At 51.0% G+C, this 13712-nt stretch overlaps 1 protein-coding gene across 1 annotated transcript; it reads right to left on the minus strand.

Annotated features, from left to right (window-relative positions):
- Positions 1–668: 668 nt before the first annotated feature.
- On the minus strand, positions 669–5502 carry LOC144281385 (uncharacterized). The gene is made up of 6 exons (XM_077844332.1): positions 5478–5502; positions 4580–4734; positions 4026–4199; positions 3701–3806; positions 2994–3148; positions 669–1639 (listed from the first exon to the last, which is right to left on the minus strand). Exons 1-6 carry the CDS (start codon positions 5500–5502, stop codon positions 752–754), a joined length of 1503 nt encoding a protein of 500 aa, XP_077700458.1. The 3' UTR covers positions 669–751.
- Positions 5503–13712: the final 8210 nt, after the last annotated feature.

Consider the following 13712-nt stretch of genomic DNA (forward strand, 5'->3'; position numbering starts at 1 on the left):
TCGGGCACAGGCACGGGAAGGATTGCGAATGTTGCGAGACAGGCAGGAAGGAAGGAAGGGACCGAAGGCCCAGGGGACAAATGACACCACGAAATCGCTCGGGGGAGACAGAGAGATGTTTATTGTAGCCATGGGTCACCCCGTGGAGCTTGAACAGCCGGGATGAGGTTTCCTCAGGTGACTCTTGGCAGGGAAGAGAGGTGACCCGGCTGAGGGAAGACCTGTGACAGGCTGACCGCTAACGTCTGCTGCTTCCTGAATAGCCAGGGACCCTTGAGGGTCCAGGGGCCTGCTGATGGGTCCCACAGAAGGAAAACACATGCACATGCACAAAGGCACACACGCGGCTGAGGTTCTGGAACGCACCAGTGGGACCGTCTCACACTGACCGCCCCGAGTGGCTGTGGCCACCCCTCTGGCTGCCACTTGGTGACAGTTGGCAGTGCTCTGGGCAAGATGCCAGGCCAAGGCCCCAGGACATTCCCGCCGTAGCCTGGGACAGGAGGCTGACGGGGGAGACCTCAGGCTTTGCCCCTTAGGCCATTCCCACCCTGACAGCCTAGATGCATCCGAGTCCCTGGGCAACACAGTCCAGACCTGGAGCATGATGGCTGCTCCTCCTGGCCTCAGGCTCCGTCCGGCCCCTGGCTGAACTGAGGGTTCCCCTCCTCTGAGTCACGCTAGGGCCCCATGTTCCCCTGGATGCCTGAATGAATGGGTTGGGCGTGGGGAGGACAGGTCCTCCCTGCTCCTAGGCCTGAGGCCACAAGGAGTCCTGTAGCATTTCCAGCAGAGCGTGAAAATCGTCCTCGCTGAGGGGTGCTTCCAGGGGTCCTGGAGGTTCGTCCTCCTGCAGAGTCCCCACCCACAAGGGGTGGACATCTTCTTCCATCTCATCGGCTGAGAAAAGCTCTTGTAGGAAACTGGAGGTGTCCGCACACAGCTGGTGTTGTGGGGGCAGTGGGACACATGGCCCTGCAGGAGGGGGAGGCTGTTGCCACCAAGCGGGGCTCTCCCCGGGGGCGGGCTGCTGCCCTGTCCCATCCTGGGACCCTGCTGTGCCCATGACTGCCTGGGAACTTTGGCCCCTCCTCGGCGTGGCCTGATCGGTGCCCGAAGGACCTGCATGACCCCAGTGTTGAGGAGGATCAACAGGCGGAGGCCGCGGGCCAACTTGCGAGGGCAGGGGCGCCTTGCTGGGGTGCTCTTTCGGCTGCTGGCATCTCCCAGGGGAGGGGAGGCCAAGGTCAGCATGACCTGGTGAGAGGCCCCCTCCTGGAGTCAGTTCTGGGCAGCATCGGCTCCCCAGGACTCTGGGAGCAGCAGCGATTCCTCCTTGCCCACCTAAGGTTGGTGTGACCAGGCTGGCCCCCGGAATCAGGCGCCCAAAGCCCCCACAAGAAACTGGAGGGACAACAACCACGGAGGAGACAGGAGGTGTCCCTGCAGCCTGCGTCTGCATGCTTCCCAAAGGATCGAAGGGAGCCAGATTTGGAGAGCTCCTGGGGACCCTTGACAGGTGGCTTTGGTCCAATGGGACCGTCCCGCGAGGACTGGGTTTGTGGTTTGCCGCCAAAGCATTCTCGGGCCCACTTGGGCTCTGCCCTGGGTGCCGAGCTCTTCTGTTCTGAAACCAAACCTGGGACAGAGAATAGGGGTTGTGGCCATCAGGAGGACGGGATGCCAAGTCTGCTTGCCCGTGACCTGCCCTGTCCCACCTCACCCACCACACACACACACCCCGCCCTGTGCTCTCTCCAGGAAAGACGCAGTGAATGGTTGGGGCTGCACCTCAGGCCACGGCTGTCCCTACCTTTCCATGGGCCCTCGAAAACCACGCGCACGCCCTGGGCAACCTTGGCCACCTAGCCGGGAGCATACTGGGCCTGTGTCACTTCGCCGGGCAGGTGCTTCTGCTGCTCTTCGCTCCCTGCCCTGCCCTCGCCTTCTTTGCCATTTGCGGCCTGGGGATCAGCCGTGCCCTGAGTCCTGGGACCGAGACTCAGCCGACGGCCTGCCCCACTTTACCCAGGATAGTCCACGTCCTGAGGTCTGCTCCCGGCTGCCCTCAACACCTCTGTCCCCATCTACTCTTGGGTGTGAACGTGTGGAAAACCACATCCTCTGCCTCAGAGCCTTGGACTCATGGCTACGGGGTCTGACTGCAGGCACATCTGTGATGGGCCGAGCGAAAGGCGTGGGCAGCCAGCCCTCCACATCCAGAACAGCTACGTTTGCATCGGCCCTCCCTCCCGTCCTGGCTGGAGGAAAAGAGGAGCTCAGGTGAGCTCCTGGAGTTTCCCCTCTGACCCTGGAAAAGACGCGTCAGAGGAAAGCCAAGGCGTGCCACCTGAAGCAGCCTCCTCACTCACGCTCTTGCACCAACCAAGAGTCTTTCAGAGAATCTGCCTATATCTCCCTGAAAGCTGCCTCACACCTCCCATCCCGTAAAGCGCTGTGTGCAGAACTAAGGCAGAAGAGCCGCACACAGCTGGGCTCCCCGAATCCTCTCCCTCACCTGGATTAGGGCCTGTAATCCCGGCTGATCAGGTTATCCACACAAGCTGTGGCTCCTGGGCAGGATCCGTTTTAGCCCCGTGGTCCTGAGGCCCAGGGCAGCATCACACCGGTCTCCACACAAAGGACGGCAAGCCCACGCACACTAATGGCATCTTGGGGGCGTACTCAATGGATAAGCGGGCTGAGTTTGAAGCCGCTGAGACTACGGCTTCTCTCGAGAGGGGCCAACTTGGACATATTCCCACTTTGGTCCGGTCACCATTTCTACAAGCATGTGTGCTAACCAACATTGAGTTTGGAAATTCTTCCTTTGGACGGGTTCTCCCGGGCTTAGTCAACACTCTGCCCCTGGTGCCTCTGCCCCACACCCCGCGGGTACCCCCTCCCCAGGAGCCCACGTCTCTCCAGCACCATGTAAGGGCCACCTTCCCTTCCACAGGGAACAACCCCCGTGACACACTGTAAAAACTCACCTGAATTCTGGCTTCTGGAAGGCCTGTTTTTCTGGCCAGGCTTTCCCTCATACCAATGCCAGGAAACCGCTCCTCCTCAAAGGCTTGAAGGAGGATACTGGTTTGGGATGCAGAAATGGATGTCCGTTTTCTCCTGCCTTCCTTCGGGACTCGACCTAAAGAGAGAACAAGGTTGGAGAGGAGGGCTTGGACGCCAATAGCACAGCCAGTGTGGAGACAGAAGTGGGTGTCAGGGTGTGTGTGATGGTGTGTGATGGTGTCTGAATTCATATGACTGCGTGTGTGTGTGTGTGTGTGTGTTAGAGAGAGAGAGAGAGAGAGAGAGAGAGAGAGCGCTTTTCTGCATGTTCTCTGTCTTCATAGGCTCTCCTTCCCTGAGCCCAAGGAGACAGAGCCTGGGCCGAGCCCCAGAGCCAGCGTTTGAATAACAATGGTGAGTTGATGGAAGAAGAGGCCTGTGTCCTGGCTAGCAGGTTCAGGACAGGAAGATGCAGATACTTCCTGACCCAGAAACAGCCCGCCTGCTGCCTGCCCAGGAATGGCAGGCGGGGTGTCGCCATCTGGGGTCACAAGGGTGGCTAGAGCCTGAGAGCAGAGCTTGGGGCCCTTCCTGAGGCTTTTGCCACGGCCAGGTCAGCACACAGAGACACGTTCCTGTGTCAAGGAGTGGCTCAGGAGGGGACCCTTCTTGGGTGCCGGGGAGTCACCTGGAGGCTGTGCCTTTCCATTCGGTGGCCCTTCTCCTTGGGGAATTCTGGAGTCCAGTCGGCGGCTCTGCCTTAGCTGTCTCGTTCTCTGGTTTTGGAACCAGACCTAAGGGGCAAGAGAAGAAGCAACGTTCAGGGAACACGGGAGGGCAGGAAACCCCACACATGTGGCAGGGACATGAGGCCCCAAGACCAACCAACAACCCAGAGAAAGCCAGAGCTGGCTTGGTGCCTCCAGTGGCACGTGCTATTTGCATGGCCCTCTGGTGTACAAGGAAGTAGGCGTTGGTCTAACCTGAGGAGCGAGAAATGTAGGGAAACCTACAACAGACGGCATGGGGACAAGAGTCATTTCTTCTTTGGTCATCCGCATGGGCAGAGGATGCAGCTCCTGCTGAAGTCCCCTGTAGGGAGCTGAGGCACTTTGACTGACCAAGAAGACACTGGAAACGGGTGTCATTCTCCTCACCAATGGACCCATGCGCAGGCTTCCTCTGCACTGGAGGGAAAAGACAGGTGTGCCGTCATGGATAGGCATACGTGCGTCTCTATGTGTCTCCTCCCCACCCCTGTAGGAGGACTCACGGTGTTTCATGTGGGGAAAGTGATTGGTCAGGACACAGGATCTCTGGGGACACTCAGCCCATGGGCATGGACCTGTCGTCGGGCCTCAGACCTTGGGCCCCAGAGTTCCCTCGTCCCTTGAGTGAAGGTCTTGGAACGACCTCCAAGGGCAAGGTCTCCTAGGCCCCCCACACCCCAGGCCGTAGGTTCTGAGCTCCCCAGCTGACCACGCAGAAGGACGGGCAAACACCTAGCCCCATGTGCGTGCACTCTTCCTCCCCCAGAGTCCGTGAGAAAAGCACTGGGGCTGCCTACCTGGATTCTAGACTCGGAGATGGCCAGCTCTCGGGCCAGGTGTTCTCTGGCAGTGATGCTGGGGTAAGGGTTCTTCTGGAAGAATGCCTGCAGGGCCCCCTTCTGGCTTGCTGTCAACACCAGCCTCCTTCGTCGGGGTGCTCGTGGGAGTGGGCCTGTGTGGGGAAGAGAGCAGCGACGGGAGGAAGGCTTTACGCTTTCAGAGGAGCATCGACCGGTGATGTGCTCTCAGAGCTCCTGTTTCTGGGATGTCGAAAACGTCCCCATCCAGGGGCACCCATCCCTTTGCCACTCATGGACCCACCTAAGCCTGAGGGGGTTGTTCCACTGGACACAGGCCGTTCCGCATCTGCCCTTGGGAATGGGTGATTGTCAAGGATCTAGGGAAAGGGCAGCCTTGAGCTAGGTATGTGATTCCAGGCCAAGGTATGGAGAAGACCCTGGGTGGGGGTCCCGGTGGGCGTCGGGTTTGAAGAGGTGGTGGGGCGGGGTGAAAAGCCCATCGGGAAAACCAAAGAGGACCATATGTCCACCAGGAAACCTCAAGGGAACATGTGAAAACCCATGCCCACCGTGGGTCCCTTGAGGTGAAAGTTCTACAGTGGTCAACTCGTCTAAGAAGTGATCCACCTTGACCCAATTTCTGCACCCCGAGGTCCAGCCGGCAGCCTTACAGAAGCGGGGCTCCTGCTGGGAATCTCGGCCCAGTCCAGGGTTCCCTCCCCCCCGCAGCCCTATGCAACCCTCTCTCCAGCCCCTTTGCCCAGACCCCAGGGGAGCCCCGCCCTCCCACGGGCGTCCCAGCCATCCGGGTGGTGACTTCTCTTGTGCTTAAGCCTGGAAAGTCGCCAGAGCCCCTGGGCATCCCAGCAGGAGCGGGGCCCCGATGGCCACTCACCGCCGGGGGTGCTGCTGGAGGCCATGCTGCAGGAGGAGCTCGCTCTCGGGGCGCCGGCAGGTCGACTGGGCTGGATGCAGCAGCGCGGGACTTACCACGGCCTGGGTGGCCCCGCCCCAGGAAGGCCCACCCCTCGGCCTTCCCACAGCTTCCTGGGTGGCTCTGCCCTCAGTGGGGCTGACGTTGGGCGGGCCAGGGAGGTCTCCCGGGACGGGGCCTCGGGACCACCCGAAGCAAGAGTTGGAGCTTGGCCTGCGTCGCATGGGCCCGCCCCCTTCCCGGCACCCACAGGCCTCTCGGGATCTCAGCTCAGGCACAGAGACGCACCCTGAGGCCCTGTGCACCGTGTCTCTGCCCGGACCCCTTCGTGGCCCTGGTACAAGGGCTCAGGATTCCGGCCCCACCTCTGGGCGCCCGGCACGAGCCTCCTGCTTCGCCTCCCTGGAAAGTCATTTTAATTTTTTTCCTTTGTTTTTTACTTGTTCCAGTTAAACTCGTGTGGTTTATTTCTTTTCACTTTGGTCATTTTTCATTCGGAGTGTTCCACTTTTCCTTTTTAGGTGTATTTGTAGCAATGACTTTGTAATTTCGAGATACATATGTATATATATCTCCAAATTATATGCATACGTTCATATATATATGGATTTTTTTTTTAAACAAACATATACTTTGAGGTCCCCGTGGGTTTTGAACCCTGGGCCCGCCAATCTGGACTGGTCAGCCTCTCAGTCTGGTCTGGAGGCAGCCTCGGAATCTGGGGAAGCAGTTTCCAATGACACCAGGCGCCTCCCAGGCGGCTCCCCGGCAGCTCCTGTGAAGCCGCACTGGCCAGCAGGGCAGGAGACGGAAATCAGACCCCTTAGATAGGAGGCCCATGAGCGGGACCTTGGGCGCCAGCCTTCGTCCTCCGTGTGCGGATGGGTGGCACCTCGATGGTTTGCCTGTGGGCACGAATGAGCAACAACCTTGAAGGAAAGAACGCAGAGCACCCGTGGACGAGGACCATTCGGGGCAAGTGCGTGTGTTACCACGTCCTTGGGCCACGGAGCCAATGCGCTCCGCAGCCTCATAGGGACTCAGGCCTACCCCGGGGAGAAGAGTGCGGGCTCCGTCCGAGCCCATCCTGTTGTGGTCAGACAGGCTCCAGCTGCTTCCCCTCGCTCTTGACCGCCCTCTGCTGCGCATGTCCGCAGGGACATGAGGTGTCCAAGGAGAGCGTGGCTTAGTGACCTGGGAGACCCGGGAAGACGGGTCCAATCACCTGCAAAGCACGTGACGAAAATCATATCCCCCTTGGAATCTGTACTTTTGTATCCTTCGGGTAAATACCTAGTTGTGCATTTCTGGTCTTGGGGTAGTTCTATTTTGAACCCGAGGAACCTCCATTCTATTTTTGTACGGTGGCTGCATCTGTTTGCTTTCCCACCAGTAGTGTAGGAGGGTTCTCCTTTCTCCCCATCCTCACCAATACCTGTTGTCTCCTGTGCTGTTTCTTTTAGCCATTATGGCAAGTGTCAGGTGATATCTCATTGTGGCTTTGATTTGCGTTTCCCTGATGATGGGTGACATTGAGTGTCTTTCCACGTGTCTGGTGGCCATCGGAATGTCATGTTAGAGAAAATGTCCATTCGTGTCTTCTGCCCATTTTCAGTTGGATAATTCATGTTTTGAATGCTGAGATTTACATTTTGGATACTAAATCTTTATTGGACCTGTCTTTTAGAATTATCTTTTCTCATTCTGTAAGTTGCCTCTTAGCTTTGGTTGTTTCCTTCACTGTGCAGAGCTTTTTATCTTGATGAAGTCCTAACAGTTTATTTTTGCTTTTGTTTCCCGTGTCTCAGGGGCATATCTAGAAAGAAGATCCTATGGCCACGTCAAAGGTGTCACTGCCTATCTTTTCTACCTTTTATGGTTTCAGGTCTCACATTTAGGTCTTCAATCCCTTTTGAATTTATTTTTTTTTATCCATGGTGTGGGAAAGTGTTCCCATCCCATTCTCCTGCATGTGGCTGTCTAGTTTTCCCAACATCATTTGCTGAAGAGACTGTCATTTAACCATTGGATATTCTTTCCTGCTTTGTCAAGTGTTAATTCAGCCTAGAGTTACAGGTTTGCATCTTGTTTCGGTTTTCCATTCTCCTCTATCGATCTAGGTGTCTTCTTCTTGTGCCCGCACTATACTCTTTGGATCACTAGAAAACTGTAATATAACTTGAAGTCTGACTTTGTGGTGCCCCCAGCCTTGATTTTCTCTTTCTACATATCTTTGGCTATTTTCAATCTTTTGTGGTTCCATAAAAATTTTAGGGTTATTTGTTCCGGCTCTGTGAAAAATGCTGTTGCTATGTTGATAGCGATTGCATTGAATGTGCAGATTGCTTTGAGTGGTATAACCTTATTTGCAATATTTGTTCTTCCCGTCCTTGAACATGTAATGTTTTTGCATTTTGTGTCTGTCATCTTCAATTCCTTTCATCAATATTTTGTAGTTTTCACAGCACAGGGCATTCACCTCTTTGGTTAGGCTGAATCTTATGTATCTTATTGGTTTCGGTGCTCTTGTGAAGGGGATTGAATCCTCAATTTCTCTTTCTGATGACTCATTATTGTTGCATAGAAATGCAACACATTTCTCCACATTAATTTCATATCCTGCAAGTATTTCAAATTCGTGTTTCATTTCTTGCAGTTTTTTTACTTCTCGCAATTTTTTTGGTGATGTCTTTTGGCTTTCCTACATAGAGGATAATGATTTTGCCCCCTGAGCATGATATTGTTGTAGATATTTGGCATATGGCCTTTATGATGCTGAGGTATGTCCCTTCTATCCCTACCTTGCTGAGAGTTTTTTGTTTTCAAGAAAAAATGCTGTATTTTGTCAAATGTTGTTTTCTGCATCTATTGACAGATCATACGGTTCTTATCCTTTCTTTTATTAGTATGGTGTATCATGTTTATTGAATTGTGAAAATTGAACCAGCCTCGCAACCCACGAATAAATCCCACCAGATTGTGGTGAATAATTCTTTTAATATACTGCTGAATTTGATTTGCTAGTATTTTACTGAGAATTTTCGCATCCATGTTTCATTAGGAGTATTGGTCTGTCATTCTCCTTTTTAGTGTTTTTTTTTTTTTTTTCATTTTTCTCTGGTTTGGACCAATGTAAGTCCGGCCTCATAGAACAGGTTTGGAAGTATTCCTTCAATTTCTATGTTTTGGAAATGTTTGAGAAGAATAGGTATTAATTCTTCTTTAAATGACCAGTAGATGCCCTGGGAAACCATCCTGTCCTGGACCTCCATTTTCTAAGGTCTAAAGTTAGGGTATGTAGACATCATATCGATGGATTGGTTTTTTTTAAAGATTTTATTTATTTATTCATGAGAGAGAGGGGGAGAGCCAGAGACCAAGATAGAGAGAGAGAGAGAGACAGAGACAGAGACAGAGTGAGGCAGAGATATAGGCAGAGGGAGAAGCAGGCTGCACACAAAGAACCCGATGTGGGACTTAAATCCTCACCATGGCATCATGCCCTGATCTGAGGGCAGACACTCAATCTCTGAACCACCCAGACATTCCGGATCTTGTGTTTTTTTTTTTTTTAAATTTTTTATTTATTTACTATAGTCACACACAGATTGAGAGAGAGAGAGAGAGAGAGAGAGAGGCAGAGACACAGGCAGAGAGAGAAGCAGGCTCCATGCACCGGGAGCCCGATGTGGGATTCGATCCCGGGTCTCCAGGATCGCGCCCTGGGCCAAAGGCAGGCGCCAAACCGCTGCGCCACCCAGGGATCCCCGGATCTTGTGTTTTAATCCACTCTGGTACCTTAGATCTTTTAATTGGGGCCTTTAGTTCATGTACATTCTGAGTGACTATTGAAACATATGAATTGACTGCCTTGGTGTGACCAGTAGTGTTGGTGTTTCTGGTGATGTTCTCTGGTCCTTTCTAGTCTTTGTTTCTTTTGGCATTTTTCCTCCCCACTTAAAGACTCCCCCTTAAAAATGCCTTGCCGGACTGGTTTAAGTGGTGGTGTACTCCTTTATTTGTCGTCTCTCTGGGAAATTCTCAATCTCTCCTTCTATCCTGAATGCCAGCCTTGTTGTATAACGAATGTGCAGCTGTGCATACTTTTCCCATTCAGTACATGAATATTTCCTTCCAGAACTTTCAGGCCTGCCAAGTTTGTGTGGACAGATCTGCTGTGAACTGGATTCGTCTTCTTGTAGGTGAAGGAGTCTTGCTGCCCCGCCGCTTTCAGGATTCTTTCCTCGTCTATGTATTCTGTGATTTTGACTCTGATGTGCCTTGGTGATGTCGGCTCTTATTTTTTTAATTTAGTGGGAGTTCTCTGTGTTCTTGGTTTCATTGTCTGTGTCCTTCCTCACATTAGAGAAGTTTATATAATTTGTTCAAATATGGGATCCCTGGGTGGCGCAGCGGTTTAGCGCCTGCCTTTGGCCGAGGGCGTGATCCTGGAGACTCGGGATCGAATCCCACATCGGGCTCCCGGTGCATGGAGCCTGCTTCTCCCTCTGCCTGTGTCTCTGCCTCTCCCTCTCTCTCTCTCTGTGACTATAATAAATGAATAAAAAAAATTTAATTTGTTCAAATAAAACTTGTGCCCCCTTTTCTCTCTCTTCATCTTCTGAGTCTACTGTGATATGAATGTTATTTTTAAGAATTTATTTTATTATTTATTCATGACAGACACACGGAGAGGGAGGCAAGGACACAGGCAGAAGGACAAGTAGGCGCCATGCAGAGAGCATGATGCAGCACTAGTTCCTCGGAATCCAGGATCACGCCCTGGGCCACTGGCAGGTGCCAAACCGATGAGCCACCTGGGGTGAAAGACACTTGCTAGGAGTTGGAGCAGGATCTCATGAGGGACAGGGATGCCCTCAAGCCCCCAGGGGCACTAACAGAGTTCCTGCCTCCTGGGGAGAGCGCGCCACACAGCTGAGCTCCCTAAAGGGCTACAGCACATGCCCGGCTGGTCCAGGAACAGCTCTGGCAGCTCTGGCAGCATCGCCGTACTGAAGGAGCTGTGCAGCCTCGGGAGCGGGATTCCAGCTGTGCATGCCCAGGAGCCCAGGGCGCTGGGGACACAGCCCAGGATCTGGCTCTCCCCCATGGACAGGTGGAGGCCGGGAGGACACAGGACAGCAGGGATGCTCGTGCCGCTGGGCAACCCCAAGCTGAGCACATCAGTGCCCCTGCCCCTGGAGCATCTAGACCCAGGCCGCTGTGGACTGGGAGCTGTGGTAGTTACTGTGGGAGCTGACTCCAGAGCTAGAGATCTGGCCAACACCACAGTTGTTGTTCCTCTTGGGACCTCACAGGATAAACAACCCCCACTGAGCCTCAGAGTGGTCTCACAGGATAAACAGGATAAACAACCCCCCGCTGAGCCTCAGAGTGGTCTCACAGGATAAATAGGATAAACAACTCCCACTGAGCCATACACCAGGCAGGGGGCTGAGCAGCTCTCCCAAGTGCTAACACCTGAGAATCAGTACACCAGGCCCCTCCCCCAGAAGAACAGGGGAAAAGCAAGTTATTGACCATAATAAGCAAGTTATTGTTTTGTTTGCTTCCCCCCTTTTTCTTCCTTTTTTCTTTTTTCTCTTCTCCCTTTTTTCTCCTTTTTCCAGTACAACTTGTTTTTATCCACTCTGCACTGAGCAAAATGACGAGAAGGAAAAACTCCCCTCAAAAGAAAGAACAGTCCTCTGTCTCACAGAGTTACAAAATTTAGATTACAATTCAAGGTCAGAAAGCCAATTCAGAAGCACAATTAAAAAGCTACTGGTGGCTCTATAAAAAAGCAGAAAGGATTCAAGAAACTTCATGACTGCAGAATTAGATCTAATCAGGCAGAAATTAAAAATCAATTGCTTGAGATGCCACGCAAACTAGAGGTCCTAACGACGAGGGTTAACGAGGTAGAAGAACGAGTGAGTGACATAGAAGACAAGTTGATGGAAAGGAGGAAAACTGAGAAAAAAATTAAAAGATCATGAGGATAAGTTAAGGGAAATAAATGACAGCCTCAGAAGGAAAAATCTACCTTTAATTGGGGTTCCTGAGGGTGCCGAAAGGGACAGAGATCCAGAATATGTATTTGAAAAAAATCATAGCTGAGAACTTTCCGAACCTGGGAAGGGACACAGGCATTCAGATCCAGGAAATAGAGAGATCCCCCCTAAAGTCAATAAAAACCGCTCAATACCTTGACATTTAAGAGTGAAACTGGGATCCCTGGGTGGCGCAGCGGTTTGGCGCCTGCCTTTGGCCCAGGGCGCGATCCTGGAGACCCGGGATCGAATCCCACGTCAGGCTCCAGGTGCATGGAGCCTGTTTCTCCCTCTGCCTGTGTCTCTGCCTCTCTCTCTCTCTCTCTCTCTCTGTATGACTATCATAAATAAAAAATAAATAAAAAAAATTAAGAGTGAAACTTGCAAATTCCAAAGATAAAGAAAAGATCCTTGAAGCAGCAAGAGGCAAGAAATCTCTAACTTATATGGGGACAAATATTAAATTAGAAGCAGACCTCTCCACAGAAGCCTGGCAGGCCAGAAAGGGCTGGCAGGATATAGTCAGGGTCCTAAATGAGAAGAACCTGCAGCCAAGAATACTTTACCCAGCAAGGCTCTCATTCAGAATAGGAGAGATAAAGAGCTTCCATGATAAGAAGAAACTGAAAGAATATGTGACTACATCCAGCTCTGCAAGAAATACTAACAGGGACTCTGGAATAAAAAGAGGTGGTCCAAGGGAACAATCCACAAAAAGAGGGACTGAATAGGTATCATGATGACACTAAATTCATATCTTTTAATAGTAACACTGAACGTGATTTGGCTTAATGACCCCATCAAAAGGCGCAGGGTTTCACACTCGATAGAAAAGCAAGACACATCTATTTTCTGTCTACAAGAGACTCATTTTAGACCTAAGGACACCTACAGTCTGAAAATAAAAGGTTGGAACCATTTGCCATTCAAATGGTCCTCAAAAGAAAGCAGGGGTAGCCATCCTTATATCAGATAAAGTTTATCCAAAAGACCGTAGTAGGAGATGAAGAGGTACACTATATCATACTTAAAGGATCTATCCAACAAGAGGACCTAACTAACAATCATCAATACATGCCCCGAATGTGGGAGCGGCCAAGTATAACAATCAATTAATAACCAAAGTTAAGACATACTTAATAATACACTTATACTTGGTGAATTGAATGTAGCGTTTCCTACAATTGACGAATATTCTAAGCACAACATCTCCAAAGAAACGAGAGCTTTAAATGATACACTGGACCAGATGGATTTCCCTGATATTTACAGAAATTTACATCCAAACGCAACTAAATACACATTCTTCTCAAGTGCACATGGAAATTTCTCCAGAATAGACCACATATTAGGTCACAAATCAGGTCTTAATCGATACCAAAAGAATGGGATCATCCCGTGCATATGTTCGAGAACATATGCTGTGAAATTAGAACGAAATCACAAGAAGAAGTTTGGAAGGATTTCAAACACGTGAAGGTTAAGGACCATCCTGCTCAAAGATGAAAGGGTCAACCAGGAAATTACGGAAGAATTAAAAAGATTCATGGAAACTAATGAGAATGAAGATACAACCGTTCAAAATCTTTGGGATACAAAAAAAGCAGTCCTAAGGAGGAAATACATGGCAATACAAGCATCCGTCCAAAAACTGGAAACAAATCAAATACAAAAGCTAACCTTACACCTAAAGGAGCTGGAGAAAAAACAGCAAATAGATCCTACACCAAGCAGAAGAGAGTTAATAAAGATTAGAGCAGAACTCAATGAAATAGCAGAATTGTGGAACAGATCAAGAAAACCAGGAGGCGGTTCTTTGAAAGAATTAATAAGATAGATAAACCATTATCCAGCCTTATTAAAAAGAAGAGAGAAAAGACTCAAATAAATAAAATCATGAATGAGAAAGGAGAGATCACTACCAACACCGAGGAAATACAAACGATCTTAAAAACTCATTATGCGCAGCTATACCTCAATTAATTAGGCAATCTAGAAGAAATGAATGCATTTCTGGAAAACCACAAAGTACCAAAACTGGAACAGGAAGAAATAGAAAACCTGAGCAGGCCAATAACCACGGAGTAAATTGAAGCAGTCATCAAAAATCACCCAAGACACAAAAGTCCAGGGCCTGATGGCT

Source organism: Canis aureus, chromosome 12 (genome assembly GCF_053574225.1).
Source record: "Canis aureus isolate CA01 chromosome 12, VMU_Caureus_v.1.0, whole genome shotgun sequence".
In the NCBI taxonomy this organism is placed as follows: Eukaryota; Metazoa; Chordata; class Mammalia; order Carnivora; family Canidae; genus Canis; species Canis aureus.